This window comes from Pangasianodon hypophthalmus, chromosome 11 (assembly GCF_027358585.1).
Source record: "Pangasianodon hypophthalmus isolate fPanHyp1 chromosome 11, fPanHyp1.pri, whole genome shotgun sequence".
Classification (NCBI taxonomy): Eukaryota; Metazoa; Chordata; class Actinopteri; order Siluriformes; family Pangasiidae; genus Pangasianodon; species Pangasianodon hypophthalmus.
Window position 1 is genome coordinate 15852267 of NC_069720.1, and position 21794 is coordinate 15874060.

The following is a 21794-nucleotide window of genomic DNA, read 5'->3' on the forward strand; positions in this document are numbered from 1 at the left end:
TACTGAACGATTGAGAAAATGTCCGTGATCTATGTTATTACGTGCACTTACAGAAGCGATACATTAAGCCTATATTTTCTAACTGGATTTGCATTTTAGTCGGATCTCATCTGCTGTAGTTTTAAATTATGTTGATCATGCAATTGTTAAAAAAACAAAAAAAAAACAGGGGGGACATTAATGCAATTAATACAAGTGCAAATGATTAAGTGTTCACTAAATTTACAAATATATTCTATTTGTGTGTAATATCTGAATGATTGAAAATGCATTGTTGCATCTTACAGTCAGTACAACAAAACAAAAAATAGTTCTCCAAATCCATAGCTGTATTCCCCTGTCATGAAACTGAGCAATATTTTGAGCTTAAACCTAGAGGAATTCTGTACAGTTTTATATTTGCGTCTGCCACAAGGTAGTGTAGTGTATGTTTTCTGCTTGTCCGTGAGTCTGTTTGTTCATTCGTCCATCCAAGATTAATGATCTCAAGAACGGGTGGTTTAATATTTGAAGGATTCATAAGGAATTATCATTGTAAACAGCAAATGAACTGATTTGATTTGGAACTGATTCAAACTGGGTTTGGGTCAAATGCCTAAAATAGTTTTTCTTCAATAGCGTGCTTTCTGTTTGAAGAATATTTTAAGGGTATTTCAGGCATACAAATTAGTAGCAAGAAGGACTAGACTTGGCAGTAGAGGCATGATTTCTACTTGTTTCACTGGTTTCAAACTGATCAGCAACCCCACAATTAATATTTTGTGATGCCACTAAATCTCTTAATCTACTGTCTAACAAGGTTGGAGACACTTGTAAAGAATCTTGGACAGTCTTACAGGACATTTCATTCTGTTTTTTATTCTTAGGATATTCTTGTGTATGTGTCTCTTCCGTTCAGACCACAGGGTTCAAAACAGGAGCCTTTATAAAACATTGACTTTTGTGCTGCACAATCATTTCTGTGTTGCTTTGGTTACTTATGTGTGATGAAAAATTTTATAGTCTAGTTGTAACCTCCTGGCAGAGGTAACCAGGGTTTAATGAGCTGAAAAATCCTGGAACATAGCAGAATTCATGATGCCATTAATCTTCCCAAGAGCCTCTGAACCACCAGCAACAAAACAGCTCCAAAGCTGAGTATCAGGGGCTTTTCTGCTTATTCAGTCCCCTTTTGTCTTCAAGCATGCTGATGGTCTGCATGACCAAAGAGCTTGATTCTGGCACTGATCCTTGCATGTGGCATCTTGTACTTGATATTGAAACTTCTAAAACTTCACGTGTGTGTATATCATAGCAAAACTGGATATAGTAAATGCAGTTGATGGCTGTGAGGATTTGCCCATTGTTCAGTGGGGTTAAGGTCAGGGCTCTGTACAGGTCACTCAAGTTCTTCCACATCAATCTTGTCAAACCATGTCTTCAAGGACCTCGCTTTGTGCATAGGGGCACTGTCATGCTGGAACAGGTTTGGGATCCTTAGTTCCAGTGAAGGGAATTGTAATGCCACAGCATACAAAGACATCCTATACAATTGTGTGCTTCTAACTTTGTATCAACAGTTTGGATGACAGTCAGGTATCCACAATTTTTTGTGTATATTTAAGAGTGCCGATAATTGTGCAACATGTTATTGAGGGCAAAATCATTCTTTTTGTTTTGAGGACAGGCATATAGTTTCTTTAACTGTGTTTTATTAAATAGTAATATTTATTTTATTAGAACCATTTTCTTATAATAATTAGAAAATAATTTTGCATTTGACATAACATAATTATTAACATAATTTAACATAATTATTAACATATTTGACATAACATAATTAATTAAAATAACAAATTTGCTTTAAATTTTGACAGCTAGGGTGCTCTGTCCAAGAACCATCATCCTGTAAATATAACTAGAAATAAACAATTTACTTCAAAACTGTGACCGATCTTTCCATCTTTTTTTTAAAAATATATTGATATGCATCCACAATATTACAATATTTTTCACTCAGAAATGCCATATGAGATTTAGATTTCCGCTGATAGTCCATTAACAGGAGCATTATGAATATGCAAACGAGCTTGGAAATGTCCGATATTAAACTGTGCCGTGACGTGTTGCATATTTTGAAGATGCTGCTACACAAAGTGATGCAGCCTCCCCCCTGAGTGAGCGAGCAGCACTGGCTACTTCAGCCAATCAGACACCTCTCTCTGGCACTCTCTGCTTCTTAATTGGCCAACAGCGACAGAAAGAACAGCTGATCCATGTGTGGAGGCTGATTTATCATCCACCCAGCCAGCACAGGAGAGGCAGAGACAGAGGACGGTCTTGCAGAGAGAGAGAGAGAGAGAAAACGGCTGACTGGTGCAGAAGAATCTGCTACTGAATCTCATCACCTGTATCCTGCTCTGTATCCCTGCCTGGCAAAGATGAACCACAGCCCTGGTGAAAATGAGGCTGAGACCACAGAGCCAATGCGCTACCTCAGGTAAGCCCAGACTTGTGTTTCAGCTGATGTTGTAATCTGATACTGCAGTGCTGTATTTCTGTTGTGAAAAGATTTGTCGTAAATGTGGTGACCTGTATCTGTACCACACTGAGGTAATTCATCTTTAATGAAGGGATGCTCGAAAAAGGCCAAGCCTACACCATACTCACACACACACACACACACACACACACACACACACACATATATATATATATATATATATATATATATATATATATATATATATATATATATATATATATAATTTTTCCTTATTAATGTCCTTTTAGAGACATTATTTAGAATTCCTCATATAGAAATCAAACATAAGCATAATTGCCTCAAATCTGCATTTCCACTTTTATGGCCAGCACATTTGGAGAGTCAAATGTGTCTTGACAGGTGGAACAGTGCCCGCTCACAGTTACATGTGCATTTATTTATATGATAGACTTGTTTCTCCATCAAATCTGAGCAGTTGAGGATTAAGTTCCTTGTTCAAGGGAACTATGGCAATCTGGGGATTCAAACTCGGAGAATAGCACTGACTCTCAACCACCGAGCTCAAACGTGATGAGACATTTCGCTCGCTGTTGTGATGGCAACATTCAGCAGTTTGCCCAGTAAAAATGTATGGACACAAATTTCAAGGAATACTCTAGTGTATATTTTTTCCATCACCTGCTCCACGAATCGCATCTGTAACCTCTGTGTGATTGCCTCAGACATGAATACTGACACATTTCTCTGTAGTGAGAAAAGGACAGAAAGTTTACTTAAATATAGCGGCACGGTGGCTTAGTGGTTAGCACGTTTGACTCTCATTTCCAGGGTTGGGGATTCAATTCCTGCCTCTGTCCTTTGTGTATGGAGTTTGCATGTTCTCCCTGTGCTTTGGGGGTTTCCTCCAGGTACTCTGGTTTCCTCCCCCCTGTCCAAAGACATGCGTCGTAGGCTGATTGGCATCTCTAAATTGTCAGTGGAATGGCTGTGTGAGTGTGTGTGCAATTGTGCCCTGTGATGGGTTGGCATCCCGTCCAGGGTGTCCCCCTGCCTTGTGTGCTCCGAGTTCCCTGGGATAGGTTCCAGGCTACCCCGGCAACCCTTAGACTGTTACGAATTGCTGACATTGAAGACTCCTTCAGACATCAAGGACAAAGCATATTTAGGAACATTTTCAACTGAAACAGAATGTCTCTCTTAAATACCCTGTGTAGGATAAGCAGTACTGAAAATGGATGGATGGATGAAATCTAAGGGCAGTTGTTGAACTGCCAATCAACATTTAAAATATGCAACTATATAACACAAATCACAAACAAAGCTACAGACATTTTACTCTAACAATTAAGATGTTAGGATGAGACAGACATGAGAGAAATTCTTACCAAAGCTGTTCTTACGTAATAGGTACTCATGCTTTCCCAAAGGCTATGTCATATCCATTAGGGGTGTAATACAATGCCACTACCTGTATCTGTATCTGTTTAGTGCTCCAAATATTCAGATTTAAACCTGAAGTGGTTGTGGTTGTGACCTGAAACTTACCCCTGGAAATGTTTTAAAACATAAAACACTGGAAAAGCCCAGTGGCAGAAATGGCAGCACTGTCCACATGATCTGTGAATTTTAGCTCTGACAGGTCCTCAACCTCAGCTACATCACTCAAGTTCATAATTAGTCTTAACTACAGATGTGTGCAGCACTGTTATTTTTGTTTGTACCTGCCAGTGATTTTAACCAATCTAATGGATTTAATTGGCTCTTACCCCCCAAAATATTAACAAGCTAGTCGCCTAATGTAAACCACCACAGTCTGGACCAGGCAGTTACTAAGGATGGATGAATGAAACTTATATTGTCATGTTAATGAACATGGTGTCTGGCAGCTCACTCGTGCCTGAATGAAAGTAAATAAAAACCTTCAGTTGCATGACTTTTTTTGTTGTGTCCTGTGGGATTCCAGTCCTGCTGCACATCTCGTGTCTCAACCAGATGCCCTGTCAATTTTTCTGGCACGTTTTCTGAACAAAAACATACTTTTTGTATCTGTTCAGAAATGGGGAAAAAAAAGTATCCAACATCCCTAGTATCCAAAACCGAGACACTTCCATATTTTCATGTGTATGTGCAGTTTTTTTCCTTCTGAAAAAGTAGTCCCATCTCTGGTAGGATTTAGATATTTAGAGCTTACAAAAATACAGTTATTGACTACCCTAACGAGTGCACTTAGACTTCTATTATAGGTAAGTTTATAGTGAACATTTTTCTCGGTGCAGAAGAATGTTTTGTATTTCGTCTGTGGTAATCATGCTACATATGAGGTACATAGAGATCAGTTTGTAAAATAATGACGTTTTCCTTTAACCTGTTTTGTCAGTGCTTGCTGAATCTTGTGTTGAAATCCAACCTGATTTTAAAATCTTTTCCTATTCATCTGTGCCTTTCTGTACATAACTGTGTATAAATGATACCTGTGCCCTAAACAAGTGATTCTTTGTGGTTGGTTTGTGTGAGGAATGTTTGCCTTGCAAGCAGAAACAAATAAAATGTGACAGTAGAGAACGAGGTTAAGGGGGAGAGTCTGTGCTTTAAAAAGAAATATCTGAAAAGTCATCATGTGTAGCGATAGCACCTGACCTGGGGAGACTTTCTCTAAGTCCACAACTGCCTATGGGCCTTCTTTCCTCTAAATACTGTCTGGATTGTACAACAGCAGCAAAAAGAGTTGGATTTTCATAATGACAGCTTTGTTGGCTCAAGAGGCCCTCATCCTGTCAGACCACGGATGTTTAAATACAAGGCAGTCAGCGAGAGTCTTGACAAATTATACGCTTCATTGAGACCACAAAGATAGCATTTATGGGTTTCAGCATCAGTGTGTCGGCAATCAGCCGTGTCTTTTTAGTTATCAGTGTGTGTCTTATACTTGAAGTAGCTTTTTGAAATGTGAGTACTGAAATAGTTGGAAAACATTCATTTAGTTAAGAAGGAATCCTTCAGATTTTTTTTAAACAATCTCTAGCCATGGTGTCTGCTTTGCATAGTGTCTGTCTAAAGACAATCACTGGGGCAGTTGTTGGCTTGCTAATAACTTCCCATTTTATAAAAATCATTTACATTAATATGTAATATGTCATAATAAGATACATGTAATGTGTAATCATCTAATAATTGTTGGATTTCAGGGGAAAATGATCTGTCATTTACAAGTACCTGCAGTAACAGTGCTGTTTTATACTACCTGACAGAATGAAGAAATGTTTTGTGATGTCAGGAAAATGCACCTTTCTTCAAGCTGAACTGGAAAATGAGGCACTCTTATTGAGGCTCTTAACTCTCATATGCTTAGTTTGCTTAATCTGTCAATCTGCCTCACTTAAATGTATAACAAGTAAGGAACAAAACACAATGGTGTGTGCTGTAATGGGAAAATAATCAATAACAGGGTAATATGATGTGGCCTGACATGAAGCAGAGTTGATGTTACCACCACAAAGATTATTTTCCTATAACAGCACATCTCAAAGTATTTTATTTCTCTTTTACCACAGCAATTTGCCAACAATTTATTACAATTATTAAAGAATTACACATCATAGTTGTTATTCATTTATAACTACATTTTAACGTTGTGCAACATATGCAAAACTTATGTTATAAAAGCTATAAACAGTTATTCATTCACTCCTCTCTCTCTTGAAGTTAATCATACAAAAAACACACATTGTCAGGTTCTGTTCTGAGGACAATAACGTGTCCTGTTCTGGGCAGAAAACTTACTTCTGTTTCCTGTGGCAGAAAACTTACTGTTACGAATAGCAGACATTGAAGACTCCTTCAAACATCAAGTTTTTATTTGTTAAATAATATGTTTTTATTCATTTATTATTAGGCTTAGGTTATGTGGAGCATCTGTCATATAAGTCCTTGTGTAAGTTGCTTCTTATTAGCACCAGTGCATTAATATAAACCTGTGATTTGAATTAGTGCTGAACTATTGTCAGAGCTGCTGTTATACAAAACTAATCAACAGCTTCTGACCAACCAGAATCAAGACTTCAACAGGCTGTGGTGTAAATGTAATGTAATGTAATGTTCTGGGTGCTGATTTGAACCCACAGATAGTGTTCTACTGTAATCCTCAAATACATGTGTAGTTTCCACAGTGCATCCATTTAATGTGAGCAGATGGAACGAAGCATATTTAGAAACATGTGCAACCAAACCAAAATGTCTCTCTTAAATACATGGCTTAATAACAGAACAAAAGCCTGAGAATAATCAGACCCTGTCCTTTGATTCTTTTTTAAGCCCAAGGATGCCATCCAGTTTAGCAGCACGTTATTGTTGCCTTGTATAGCTTAGCAAATTTAGCACTTCTTTGACTAATGGCTCTGTGTTTTTGTTCAGCTCTGCTGAGTCACCTCTCTAGAGGGCTGTATTTCTATCCTGTTTTATAGTGTTATAAAGAGAATAAATTAGCACATTTTAGATAAGGGCAGTCTCCAGTGGCCAAATTGCTGCCAGTTGCCTTGGACATTGTTGCTGAGGTTCAGTGCTCAGGAGTGCACTAAATAAACACATGTGATTACTGTGCACTAAATAAAATACATGTGAATGCTAATAACAGTCTGCAATCTGTGAAAATGCCTATAGTTAATTACGGTTTAGTCCAGCGAACTAGACAACATTCTTACTTCATTGTCGTGAAAAACCAAGTGACTGTAATTGTAACATGCAAGAAAGTTAAAACTTAGATTTTTACACCTCCTAAACTCTAAGGAACCGTGGACGGATTAACAATTTCTGTTGCTCACTCTTTTAAAGGAGTACTTAGACATTTCTGCTGCCTGTGAGGAGAATTGCAATTGAAATGAAAACAGATACACAGAAATCTCACACAACATACACAAATTATGCCTAAACAGTGTCATGCAGACCTTTTCCCAACATTTGCTAATGGTCAAGTCTTCAGTAATCACTTAATCCTGGTCAAGGTCATGGTGGATCCAGAGCCTATCCCAGGAACACTGGGCAGGAGTAGGGACTATAACCTAGATGGGAGTTCAGTCAATTGCAGGGCACCATACATGTACACATTCACCTCAAGGCAATGAAGTTTAGCCAATCCATCTACTGGAGTGTTCTTTTGGGAGGTGGGAGGAAACCGGAGAACCCTGAGGAAACTGATGTGGGCAAGGGGAGAACTCTGCAAAACTCTGGACAGGGTCGAGATGGAGCTATAAGGTGGCAATGCTAGCCACTGCACCAGCGAGCTGACTCAAGTCATTTTTCCCCCATTTGTCTACCCAGTGTGATCAACTGTGAATTCTCATGAACAAATCCGATCTCCCCGGTCATACAACAGCTACCAAGGTGAAGGTTAACATGTGCTTCCTCTGAGACACGTGACACCAACCACATCTTTTCTAATTGCTGTTCATGCTATGTCACAAGGCAGCATAACACACTTGAAGGAAAGAGCTATCTGGCCTCTTCCGCATAAATGAGCTCACAGACACCCATGATTGACTAGTGTCACTGTGACTGACAGTGAGGAGAAGTTGATCAAAAAATGGCATTGCGCTGATGTTTTCCCAACTAGCAAACAAACTGCATGTTGTCGTGCCAAAGTATGGATACTATCTGTGATGTGCCTTGCTATGCATAGGAGATGCCTTTTAAGGAAAACCGCCAAAGTGAGCAGCTTTGTTTTGCCTGCAGGTAGGGATATTTTCAGGGTCAGAAATATATAAATGGAAACCTTAAAATTAAAAAATTTACCCAATCCACTGCCAACAATCCACAATATCTCATATTGCAGTTTTTCTAAGATATTTTGTTCAATTATATTATTATTACAGTTATAAACATTTTAAGATGCTACAAACTACACCTTTAATTTAGCGCAGTCATTTTGTATTGTAGTCACTGCCATGTAGTCATTGGATAACAAACGTTAGGGTTTGTAAATGTAAACAAGTGTAAGAGGTTAAGATACCATGGTTTTTTACGGTGTATACTGGCATCACCCAGAAGAACAACACATGCTCTTCTAATGCAAGCTCACTAATAACATTTTCCATCTTGCATGGGTTGAGTGGATAAAGGTGTTATGAAGAGATGATGTTTCAGTCAGGGTGATGGTGTTATCTTCTGACATGTTCATTCATCAATATAGAACGTTTTTTCCCCCCAATGAGGCATTTGTTGTGTCGCTAAGAGATTTTTTTTTTTAATTTACTCCATTAGTATCTTTGAACCCTGCCTTCGTTCATCAACCTGTTACCAGATTCATCCATCTAGTCACAATAAATATGATTACGGATTAGGGAGATATTACATGCACACTTGCAAATAAGCCTGTGAGCAGAAATGGGCAATATATCTGAGGCATAATGTTTGCATGAATAACATATGCATGAATAACGTAGTTCTTTGAGGCTAAAATAAAATTTCATTGCTGTTCATTAGCATTATGTTATCAATCCAACACATCAATGATTAAATTTAACCTTAGTAATACTGGTGATTTGTGTCACTGTTTTTGATGCTCTCAAGTATATCTCAGTGGAAAATCTTCCTGCAAATGCCCTGTGGAGCTCTCATTCAATGATTCGTGGAATCATATACTGTAAATAAGGGCAATGGCCTTGACCAGATATGAATGACAAGCATAGTTTTGTTAGTCTGGGAGGAAGATTCCCACTCAAAGACCCTGTATTGCATTTAAATGCAGGTATAAATAATGGTATTGCATTTAAATACAGCAACTGTCCCACAAAAGTGTTCAGAATTTGGCTGTATTTTGGGGACGTAGTGAGAGATTACTGTTTAACATTGTGTGTTGGTGAACAGAAGGCTCTGAGCCACTTCTGGGTGTTTCATAAGGTCCTTAACCCTTAAAGGCACCCAGAGCTTGTTTTCTTGATTGAGATGTAAATTTCACAAAATGTCATTAATCCACAGAAAGAGAAATCCAGGTTCTATGAGTATGAAAAACACCTCACCCCTAAATTGTTAGAGCTTTATGAAACAACCCATTATTCCATCCCATTACAGGAACATTACATTTGTAACATTACCAGATTAACTTTCGTAGAATATTTGGAATACATCACTGAATGTTCTGATAATGTCTGATAATTAGCAGGGTAACATGCATGGACACGAGCTGTATTTTTGTTTTGATTGTTGAGCCTGTTCTAGCACACGGACATGTACGCCAAGGCTAAGATGTGTCAATCCATGCTATCTGTGGTACTTTAGGCAAGTTATACTCATACTTTAATCCAGTCAGTCAGTCAAATCTTTTACAAATTACATTATTGTTCTTCCTCTTGTAGCTTGAGTAGTGCCTTAGAAACCATTTTCCTCCATAACTTAATATAAATCCATATGCATGTAGAGAAATGCTCAGTGCATCAGTGCAGCAGACAGTGAGCCATTAAGTAAGGAATATAACACGAGGGGCATGCTGTTACAGGAAAATAATCCATGCTGGGGTGGGGTATTACCACTCTGGAGGGGAGAATTTTCCTATAGCAGCATGTCTTGAAGTGTTACAGATGTTACAATTTATAATTTATTAATGAATGACACAACCTGCTTTTTAACCATTTATAGTTACATTTAATGTTATGGAACATCTGTAAGACAAGTTAGTTCATGTTATCACTTACTTTATATCAGCTATAAACAGTTGTTTTCTTTTTCTTCCCCAGCCTTTTTTTTCCCTCTCTCTCTCTCTTGAAGTTACTAAAAAACACACACACAGCATGTCATGTCACTGAGAAACCTGAAAGCACAAACTATCCTGAACACTCTCGCATTGGGGAAACTTTGTAAAGCACTGACACTTTCCATTAAATTAACACCTCCTTACAGAAAACTTCTCCATATTATTGATTATAATTTTTTATTTTCTTAAATAACAACACATTTTAAAAACCTGTTTATTATTAGACCTAGATTATGTGGACTATCTGCCATACAAGTCCCTGTGAATGAGTTGTTATTAGAGAAATGATAACATATTAGAACGAGTGCATTAATATAAACCTATTATTTACATTTTAGCAGTCAGAGTTTTAGAAAATTAATTATTGTTACTCTTATTAGAGTTATAGAAAATTAATCAACACCTTCTGACCAATCAGATTTGAGAATTCAACAATGCTGTGATATAATGTTCTCTCTGACAGATATGATTTGATGTGGATCGCGGCCAGCTCTGGAAGCTGAGGTAAACACGAGGAGTTCTTAAACTCAGCACCCCTGGACGATCCACATTTCTACTCTATTGCAGTGTTGTGTGAGTTGGGAAAGAACAAGAATGTGGACTGCCTGGAACTGGTTTGAGAACCACTGATAATAATGGGATAACAGGAGAAAAGAGACAAGGACAGAGCACTTTTAATCAGAGGGTTTGGAAAAACGGTCCTCCTGTACTTTCTCCATCGCCATGACAACAGCCAGGCTACATTCCAGTGGGGGTTGGAGAGAAGCATTGGGGCGGCCCAAGGGTTATTTTAGGATCCTAGAGCGGCGCTCAAACATCCGACACGTACATTATTCTAAATGCCTTTTAGATCTATTTGTGGCTTTAATTGGATTTTTAAGCTGTGTGAATGGATTTGACGGAGGACATTTAAAAAATGCACCAAATCTGTGTGATCAAAGATTAGCATTGGCGCTTGGACTAAAAATAATTTCTTGTTTTTATTTTATGTATATTTCACTGATTCATCATTCATTTATATTTTCTACACAGATTACATGTCTAATCACATTTCTATAGCCAAGGGAGCCATATGAACACTCCATAAATCCATAATCCTCACTGTGCTGTGTTCAGGAGGTGAGTGGGGTGAGAAATGTGTGTGTATGTGTGGAGAAAGGTGTAAGGTCCAGATGGAGGTGGAAACCCTTAATCAGACCTTCTGCAACCATGACTGTTTCATGTTTAGTGAAAAGATTCTGTCAACACTTAATAAGATCAGGAAGGATTGATGCATAAATGTGTGCACTTCAGAGTGTGTGTTAAACAAGGACAGCACTAATGCACGGCTACGTCACCATAGAAACAGTGGGAGAGGATCCAGTTAAGCCTGTGTGATTACACACATACATGAAGGCAAAATTGACTTCGTGGACATTTCTGAACGCAATCATGAGAAGACAATCACAAGTGAACTACTAAGTATTTTTAAAGCCACTAAGCCCTTAGGGAAAATTCATACATTTCACATGTAGTCATGAGTTTTTAACATGTGATTCTATGAATAATGATGAAAAACATGTGAAGCTGCATTTCACCATGTCATGCCCTGAAATTCTATGTGATAACAATATGGTATTTGTGTGAAAAAAGTATTCATGTAAGAAAATCACATCTGAAAAATGAAACCCTACATATGAAAATTAACACGACAGTAAATTAAATGTGTAAAAAGCCTTTTTAAAGCTTTGGATGCTGATCTGTTTGAGTAGAGGGTGCAGATGAGGAGGTGAAAAAGCTGGACTGACTAAAGGAACAAAGTACCGCTGCATTGTTCTCTTTGATGAAGATGAAGCGAAGGCTAAATCACACTGGCACAACTATCATTAGGCCCTTGAACTGCATTGTGGGTAATGTAAGAAACCATTAAATAGAATGAAGATAGAGCATCATGTTGTTAAAAACTGAAGATCACGTGTTAATTATAAAGATTAATATGCAAGTCATTCAGGGTGGATTTTTCCTTTGTTTGATTTTTCCTTTCTCGTTTGTTCTGGATTTTCAGCCATTGTGTAGTGAACCTTCCTGCCTTGCAGCCATGTCCTTTTGTGATGCAGACAGGATGTAATTGGGTTTTGCTCTGTTACACATTCATTAACAAACCAGTTTGGTAAAAGCTGGAAGAATAGTCCTATTGAATACTAATTATGTAAATGTCCACCACTGTTCTCACAAACAATTCATTTGCACCGCATGCAATTTTCACTTTTAATAGCAACTATAATATAGGGAGATGTTTTAAGCGTTTCAAACGACTCATATTTCCTCATCCAAAGCAGGCGTAAACAAAAAAAGCAGCTGTCTCTGTGAGATATTTAGTTGTCTGGCACACCTAATGAGACATTTCCAGATGGTGGACAAAGTCTTGGATGTTGACTTTGGTAATTGTTTGCCACAAGGCATCTTAGAGTGAAATCACACCCACAGAAAGTGCATTTCCCTGTCGCAAAGCCCTCAACCAGGCTTCTATTATTGTCTTATGCTTCAGATGCCATTTTTTACATAATCTAGTTTTCACATAATGAACTTGAGAGGCATTCTTTTGTTCTGTGGCACCGATCTCAGTTCCTTATCCCTGGTTTTGTCAAGGAAGTCCTTGAGGAACCGGTGTGAAGATGTTGGAGCTGTTTACGAGTGTGTGATTGTAGTGAAAGCCGTGTATATGTATAGAGTTGTGTGATTGTCTGGTGCTTCTTCCCCTCCTCTCTGGGTTAATTAGCACTTTCTTGTGGTGGTGATCTTCCATCATGGTGTCTCCTGATTCTGATTGCCAGCATGAGGCATGATGAGTGTAATCCTCCTTCATGTCTAAACTTTCCTTCCTTTCCTTCATCACATTTCCCTCTGAGTACTGGCAGCAGACACTAGTGTTTATCAGAACTGGTTTGTCTGCATGCCCCCTGCAGTGTTAATGCTCTGAAGTGCAGATGTAGAAAACATTTTTAGACAGAAAATAGCTGACCTTTGAAAGCTGTTCACAAACAGTTTCTGCCCGTTAGCTGAGATTAGTCTTATGATTTGAGTTGTTGGCTCATAGTTGCTTCTGGGAGGAGGGGAACAGTTGGATGATTAATTTCCTGATAATCAAAGTTAGCAGAAATCATGTGATTAAGCAGATTATTCAGTCTTTGGAATCTTCTTTTAGCCATGGTTTCTCTTTGTACTCATCTAGGACTTGGTCAGGATTCCCCAGTCTTATTCAAGATACACTGGCTGCCTGTCACACTCTTTGAAGGTTCTTCAGGGTCTTTGTTGTATAGTTAAGGGTTCTTCGCTTCCTAAAAGGGTTCTAGTAGTTTGGAACTCAGAAAGGCAGCCAAAGACTATGCTCTTGAAAAAAAAAAGTTGTTCTTTGTAGAAAACAACAGTTTTTCCCTATCCAAGAGAGTTCCAAATAGAACTCTCTTATGAAGCTAAAAACCACTGAGTAGGGTACATTACCTTAAAAACATCCTTTTTTTAGTGTGGCCTGCACGCTTTGAAAAAAGGGTTCCTCAAGGGTTCTTTAGATGGTTAATGGTCCTTAGCTTTATCAAGGAGCCAGATGGAACCTTTAAGAGTTGCCCCAGGGAGACAGACCAAACTCCTAACTCCCCCCCCACAGGCATGTGCTCATAGTTACTGGATGTTTTGCAGTATTTTGATATGTAGCAGTTTTCATAGATTTATAGTTCATTACTAATTTTGGATTATCTTTTATTCATGTGCTTTATTATAAAATGCTTTAATAATGTTTTTGTTTTTCACATTAAAACACTTTTGTAATTTTGGTTTCTAATATTATTAAGTCATCTCAGTAAGTATGTTCTCTCATTTACAATGGAGCCTCTTGCAGTGACTCTGAGAGATTAAGCTGATGGTAGTTAATTTGCTTGCAATTTAGCCATAAAGAGCTCACACTGCATTTAGCTCCAATTATAGAGGCTTTTGGACAGTGACAACATGACACCTGGCACTGTCCACCCACGCAGAGATACGCAGTGTGCCAGCACAGCGACTTCACGGTAATGAGCCAATGATGGCGACAATGAAGCAAGATAAATAATGGTGACTAATAAAAAAAAAAAAAAAAAGTGTTCAAGAGGTGATGCATTGAGCTTAATGCAATGGAAATATGTTTACAATAATCTCATCACAGAACCTTTTATAATTTTTGAAATATGTATTGAGTGGATTTGTCAGCAAACATACAGTGCAATCTGTAAGTAGTAACCCAGCACAATGGCTATGAAACCAAACAATGATTATTGAGAGCTTTTAATTGTACATATTAACATTAATATATTGAATTAAGTGTCATGTTTAGGACTGCCTGCTGCAAGGTAAAACATCAGCCAATGAACTGAGAAATGTTTGTTTGAATTTGATCAGATGCTTCTGTTCACATTAGCCTTCATCCTGCTGCTCACTTTGCTGCAGGAACATGATGTGAGCCGAGTGAGTCAGTCCCACTGGCAGCCACTTGTGCCCATGCCACCATGCTTCACAAATCAGCTGGTATGCTTGCAATCATGAGCCTTTTATGCTGCACATTTTGCTCTGTCCATCATTCTGTTACAGGTTAAGCGTTCGTGTATCACTTTATCCTAGTATGCTACAGGCTTTTAATACTTTGGAGCAAACTGAAATCTGGCCTTTTTGTTCCTGATAATCGAGATTCAGTTGTCTGAATCTTGTGTGGATATCATGTCTGATATCATGCCCTTCCCGTTTTCTTAACAACGTATGAAAGACTTATTACTGACATGTACTGCACATCTCTGGGGAGGAAATTCTCCAGAATGTCTTGGTGTTATTACAGATTAATTTATTCTGATTTTTCAGCCTCATTAGGACCCCTTTACTGGCATGATGCCAGAAGCTACTGTCACATCTAAAATGAAACTCTAGTCATTTTGGCAGCTCTTTTGTACATCAACAAATACAATTTCCAATTAATATTGGAACCCTAAATTAGTAGGATGTGTAGAAAGAGCTGCAAGTGCTACTTGGTTAACTCAATATGGTGTTTATCCATCTTTCAGCAACTTGTCATAAGTAAGGAATAAAACGTGATGGGGCATGCTGATGCAAAGCAGAGTTACTGTTACCTAAACCATTTATTAAACCATCACATTCCAAATTGCTTTATTTGTCTTATACCTCATTATGATTTTTTTTATATTAATTGAAGAAGTAATGAGTATTACTTGCAGCTTGTCATGTTACAGAGAAACCATAAAGCCCTTCGTCCTGGAGACTCCTTCCAAACATGCTAAATAAGCATCTCCTCACAGAAAGCTTCACCATATCGATGATCATACACATTTCACCCATTTATGTGGAGTGTCTGCCATACAAGTATCTGTGTAAATTGTTGCTTTTAAACATAACATATTAAAATGAGCACATCAACATAAATCTTGCAGCCAAACTACTGTCAGACCTTTGAGCACAGCTAATACATCACTCCTACTATTAAAATAAAACAAGACACTACTAACTAAATAGACATAATCATGCTATTCTTCTTTAATCAGATTCAGATCTTTACAAACATTACAAAAATGGGAAAACTGATATTTTTGGGTACCAGTAACCATGTCTTTTTATAATAATAATAATAATAATAATAATAATAATAATAATAATAATAATAATTATTGTTATTATTATTATTATTACGTACACTGCTCCTCACATTTATTGAGAATGTGTAAAAAACTAATACAGTCCCCTCCAAAAGTATTGAAACTGCAATGGAATGGTCGTCTTTTGTTTTTACTTTTTGGTTTTTACTATACACTGAAAACATTTGAGATGAATACGAGACCATAGATCAGAATTTCAGCTTTCATTTTCTGATATTACAAGTTGGAGACACTTGTACAGGGATCTTGGACAGACTCCCATGAACATTTCAGAACATTTCCTTTGATTTGAAAATTGAAAATTTTACGTTTGTGCATGTGGACTTCCCTCGTTTAGTGTTTAATGAGACTAAAATGACTGTATAACATTATTAACATACATGTATATTTGCTTTCTTTATTTTATCAAAATGTCTATGGCCAACTTGTAACTTTGTGGCAGATGCAGCCAGGTTTTAGCCTGAAATATCCTGGCACTTAGCAAAATTCATGATGCCATCAATCTTCATAAGGCCCCCTGAACCACCTACCACAAAATGGCTCCAAAGCTTTGATGACTTGCTGCCATATTTTACAGTAGGGAATCAGGTGCTTTTCCTTGTAAGCAGTCCTTTTGTTGCCAAACATGCTGACCAAAAAGTTTGATTTTTGGACTCATTTGACCACAACACATGATGCCCATTGTAGCTCTAATGACACTTGGTGAAGTCTGCTTATGCATGCTAGAGAGTACTGTTTAAGTGAATAATTGAGCAGATATAAATATAAATAGTTTATGTTAATCCCAGTGTTTTACGGACTCTGTAGGTGTAGAGTGGATTTCCAGCCATGTTGTTCTCTCTTCTGGGCCTTTTTGGGCAAAAAGAGCAATGAACTGAAAAAAGAACAAAAGAAATAGTGACAGAAGCTCCAGGCCTTTCCAGATCCCAAAATGTTCTCTTTGATAATTCAGGCTTTGGCATCAGGGAACAATTTTGCTGCCTCTGTACATCTGTTATTGTCAGACATGATAAGACTTCTTTCTCATTTCTGTTGTGGCTGTTTAATCAGAGAATAAATTAGAAACCATTTCCTGGCTCCAGTAACAGTATGATCTATAACAGTACTGATAGCAGCACAATGTATTACATTAATTCAACTATGAAAAACCCAACTTGGCGACACATACATTCATTATATTATGCATTATGCACCGAGAGGAGATTTAAGTCATAATGAAATATTGTCTTAGCTCATTATGGTAGATATTTGAGAATTATTATCCAAAAAGCCACTTAAGCAACATACAGATGCACAAAAGGTCATAAGTTATACCATCAATCCACCATTATTGTTCCTGCATGGTATAATACTTTTCCTGTCTTTTCTTGGCAGCTGAGATTTACCAGTTTATTCACCTCATGCAAGCTGTCTCATTAATCTAGGACTTTCAAAGGTGTCCTAATGAGTTTTTTAAATGCTTACACTTAATCTTCACTGTCTTTAACAGTGCACCATCATTTACTGCTTGAATACAAAGATTGTGGATGTTGCTTTATAATTTTCACTAGAGGATCTTTAAGGTGATATTTTGTTTGATGCAAATAGCATGAAAGCCTGAGTATATACTCTAAAACGAATACAACATTTTATCTGGGTATTATGAAGAACATATTATTTGTAGCTGAGATTTTTTTTTTCTTAGCTGCGTGTAATAGGAATATATTTGTATATCCTGTTTGTGGACAATTCTGTAATTTTTCAATTTGAGTTATTAACCAATATTGGCTAAAGAATATAGAAAATTTAAATAAATGATGTGCATGTATAATGATATCACGTATTAGACATTAATTCAAAGCTAATATGCCTGAGTATAAGTAATGAGTACAGCAGCCATTTGGCAGCTTATTTGTGCTTTAATTCATGTTCTCATATTCTGATCTTTTCTATTTCTGGAAAAGTATATGACTACAGTACGAAATTAACATCTACCTGAATGTCATGTTTACTTCATTTTTTTTTTGTATGTCATCAATACCTTTCTTATTTAGTTTATTTATTTATTTTTTTAATTAAGTTTGACAGTCTTTGTAATTATTATTATTATTATTATTATTATTATTATTATTATTCTGACATAACTACCAAGTGCTCTCAAGTTTTCTCTGTAATATAATTGATCTCTGCGATCTCATCATATTATTTTGGGACAGTGAATCGACAACCCAGTTAGAGAATTGTAATAATTTTACTTTTCCCTAATTAACCTGCAAATTTTCAGAAAGAGGAATTATTAAAGGGAGACCATAAAGCACTTTGCAGTTAATGTTGCCAAATAAATGACGTATTCACTAATTATATTCACACTTTCTATTTATAAATTAATGTTTATTATGTTAAAGCATTCTCAATTCTGATTAGTCATAAGGTGTTGAATAATTTTCTGTAACAGCAGCTCTGACAGTCGTTCTGTCTGTAAGGTTTATATTAAGCACACGTTCTAATACATTAATCACTTCTACACTACTTACACAGGGATATTTATAGCAGAAGCTCCACATACACAGTGTAATTATTAATATGATGAAGTTTTCTGTGATGAGACAATTATTTAGAATTTTTGGAAGGAGTCTCCAGTGTCAGTGCTTTGTAGCAGTCAGGGGTAAAGCTTCAACTTTACATTTTCAGATATGGGAAAGTCTTCAGGAAGTCTTTGTCTCAGTAACATAACAAGCTAAATGTTTTGTCTTATTCATTTCAAGATAGAGGAAAACTGTGAGGCTGGTGAGGGAATGATTGTTTATAGCTGCTATAATGTAAGTGATAACAGGAACTAACTTGTTTTGCGGATGTTTTACAACTGAAAATAGATAAATTGTACATCACTCTTTATTAAATAAAGACACTTGAAGACATACTGTTATAAGAAAATAATGCTAAAAAACACCGCCCCACTGTTGATTATTTTCCTGTAACAGCATGCCCTGTCGTGTTTTATTTCTTACTTTTGCAACCCCCTATGAATTAAAAACAGTTCTTGGTAGTGAATTCAGACTTTTTGGACCATTTTTTTGGACCGTGTAGTTCCAAATATCTGCTATTATCTGCATTCTGTTTTCTGGATACTAAAATGCACAATTATGAATTCCATTTGATTTGCGCTGGAACATGCTGAAATAATTACATGCTCAACAAAACCGTTCTGTTGTCCACAAACACACATGGTTTTTAATCCAAGAAGCCATTGTCTACACTCAAAAATATTCCCTTCCTGAATTTCTTGCTTTGACCTGGAGTATTTAACTGGACCTGATGGACCTGTACCTTTCCTCCCTTCTATTTTTATCTGTCTCTCTGCAGACAATGTGTGCATCGCTGCTGATTTGCTGTCCGTTACTATGGTTTCCTCTGTTTTCCACCATGGACTCCTCGATCTCCACTCTTCACTGTGTTATGGCTGTAGTCTTTTGGGTCCAAGCATTAGCCAGGATTTAATTACAGAGTGCAGGGCAATTGGAAGGTTGTGTCCCAAATTACTGTGTAATGCAGTCTCATTGAAGTGAGCCTAGCCCATAAAATAAGGCTGTTAATCGCATTTCATGGCCACGCTTTCCTGTTGCTGGCGTGCCGTGACTACTGCAGACACATTTAAACCTAGTCCACTGTCTGGTCTGTTGAAAATCAATGGACTGTCTAACAATTGGACAGCCCCCTGTGGAACTTTTTTAGTATACGAGAAAGCAGCTCATATTTTATAGCTTTTGGATATGACTGGGCCCATGGAGTTTGAGGTCTAGATGAAGTCCTTCTGAAGCCCCTCTCCAGAGTCAAGCACAGTTCATCTACTGCTAACCCCACTGTCATGAAAGCAGGTGGGCAGTCAGCCCAGAGCAGGGTCTGGAGAGATCTATCCAGCAAGAGCACAGAGCATTTCTTTGAAACTACACGTTGATGTATTGTTGTTCCTGGCAACAGAGACAGAATAAAGGCTGCTTTATCAGCATCTGCCCTGGCCAACCTAATGAATTTCCAAATTGAGTTAGCAAACCTGTTGTGAGGTGTGACTGAGATGGCTTTTCAGGGTCAGCAAGATCCACGGGGACTTGTCAGAACGATCTTCATGGTGTGATCATTGATTTTCCCTGTCCTGAGCCTGAAAAATGGCCCTTGTATAGATCTCTACTCACTATCAAGGGAGAAAAATGATTTAAGCCCTAATGTGGCTTGCTGTTGTTTACTGTGCTCATCTGTCCAGTTGAAAGTCATTGTCTGGCAAGAGAGCCAGCTGGGACACTGCCTGATGACATTTACAGGTGCAGTGGGTGGACCCAGTTGCCCCCCAACACTCTACAACCCTCTAATGAAGCCTCATGATGTCCAACTCTCAGGATTAATCATTCATCAGTAGACAGCTGAGCCACAGTGCCTGCACTTCTGTGTCTTCCAGCTTGAAGTAAATCTTTGATTTGGTCATATGTTTATTGTTCTCTTATTTTTCGGATGTTTGATCCACCTGAATTGCATGGTTTATCTCTTGACTCAGTTTTCGAAATAAGATTTGGAGACTTAAGTCAGAGCACCTGTGACATTAAGGAAATCTGATATTAAGGGTGATGAGTTTAAGATAAAGGTCAAGAGGTTGAATGAAATGGAAAAAGTACAGGACTCGGAAACAGTTTGGAATGAAGCCATCTATTTTTTTTTTTCAATACCTGTCAGAGCACATGGAACACTTCATGTCAAGGAGAGTTGCGCAACCTGAAATCTGAAATAAGAACTAATGTCAGACTTAAAATATCCCAAGCAATTAATGTCAAAAAAGGGAAAATGTTAAAATAAGTGAAACACATTCAATACATACTTAATTCCTAATCTAAACACATGTCACCCAAGCTCAGGTTGTCCCTGCCAGGAGTGCTGCAGTTCCAGGTCCTGAGTGTCAGCTCACTCTAAAACTGGCTTGCTAGCCTTCACCGCAAATGCTATTAAATCAGCTCTGGCATGAATCTCTGACTCAGTCAGATATCTCTGGGAACTAATTAGCACTCCTGTCCATCCCTCCTCATGCTCACTATCACTTCTATCACTATCACTTCCTGGCATCTCCAGAGTGATGGCCAAAGGATGCCGTGTCCTCAAATGGCATCCAGAGAGCATCACTGGAAAAGTACGCCAAGTTCTCTGTGTTCTCTGAGCTGGGTTTCTCAGTGCTGTAAATCAATTTGATATAATCTGGACACATGATGATTTTCATGCAATGCTACAGAAAGTTCTGATATTTCTCAACTTTTCAATTCTGTGTAAAATAGGTCAACTCACATATGGCTGAATTTTGTAATGACTTCAGATTTCATTTCAATTTTATACAAAGGGAATAAGGGTATGAGTGAATGTTCATTGCTTCATTGCTAGGTTTTCAGAGTATGAGAGGTATTATGTGAGGTACTACATATCATCTTCATGCTTGATACTCTTGCTTGGTTTGTCACTTACTAAACCAAATCAAACCATATTCATATCCTGTCAAGTAAAATATTTACTTACTGTTATTTTGGCCTATACCACAGCACTGTCGAATTCTCAGTTCATTTTCTATAACAGCAGCTCTCACAGTAGCTCTGACTGTGAGGTTTATATTAATGCACTAGTTTTAATAAGCTGTCATTTCTATAGTAACAATGTACACAGGGACTTGTATGGCAGAAGCTCCATATAAGCAGATTTGTAAAAGTGTGTACTTGATGAAATGGTGAAGTTCTCTCTGAGAAGCTGTTTATTTAACATTTTAGGAAGGAGTCTCCAGTGTCAGTGTTTTGTAACAGTCAGTGGTAAAGCTGTAACTTTTTTTTTCTGAGGAAAGTCTTCAGGACTGAGAACTTTGCACTTTGCAGTTTCTCAGGAAAATGTTCATCAAATG

General features: G+C 37.6%; 1 protein-coding gene across 1 annotated transcript in view; it reads left to right on the forward strand.

The window, feature by feature from the left end:
• The first annotated feature begins 1895 nt into the window (after nucleotides 1-1895).
• yjefn3 (YjeF N-terminal domain containing 3) overlaps nucleotides 1896-21794 on the forward strand; it is a 34093-nt gene continuing 14194 nt past the window's right edge. The window contains exon 1 of the mRNA XM_026946813.3: nucleotides 1896-2479. Coding sequence (XP_026802614.1) covers nucleotides 2421-2479 — 59 coding nt within the window. The 5' untranslated portion in view covers nucleotides 1896-2420. The remainder of the gene's footprint in view (nucleotides 2480-21794) is intronic.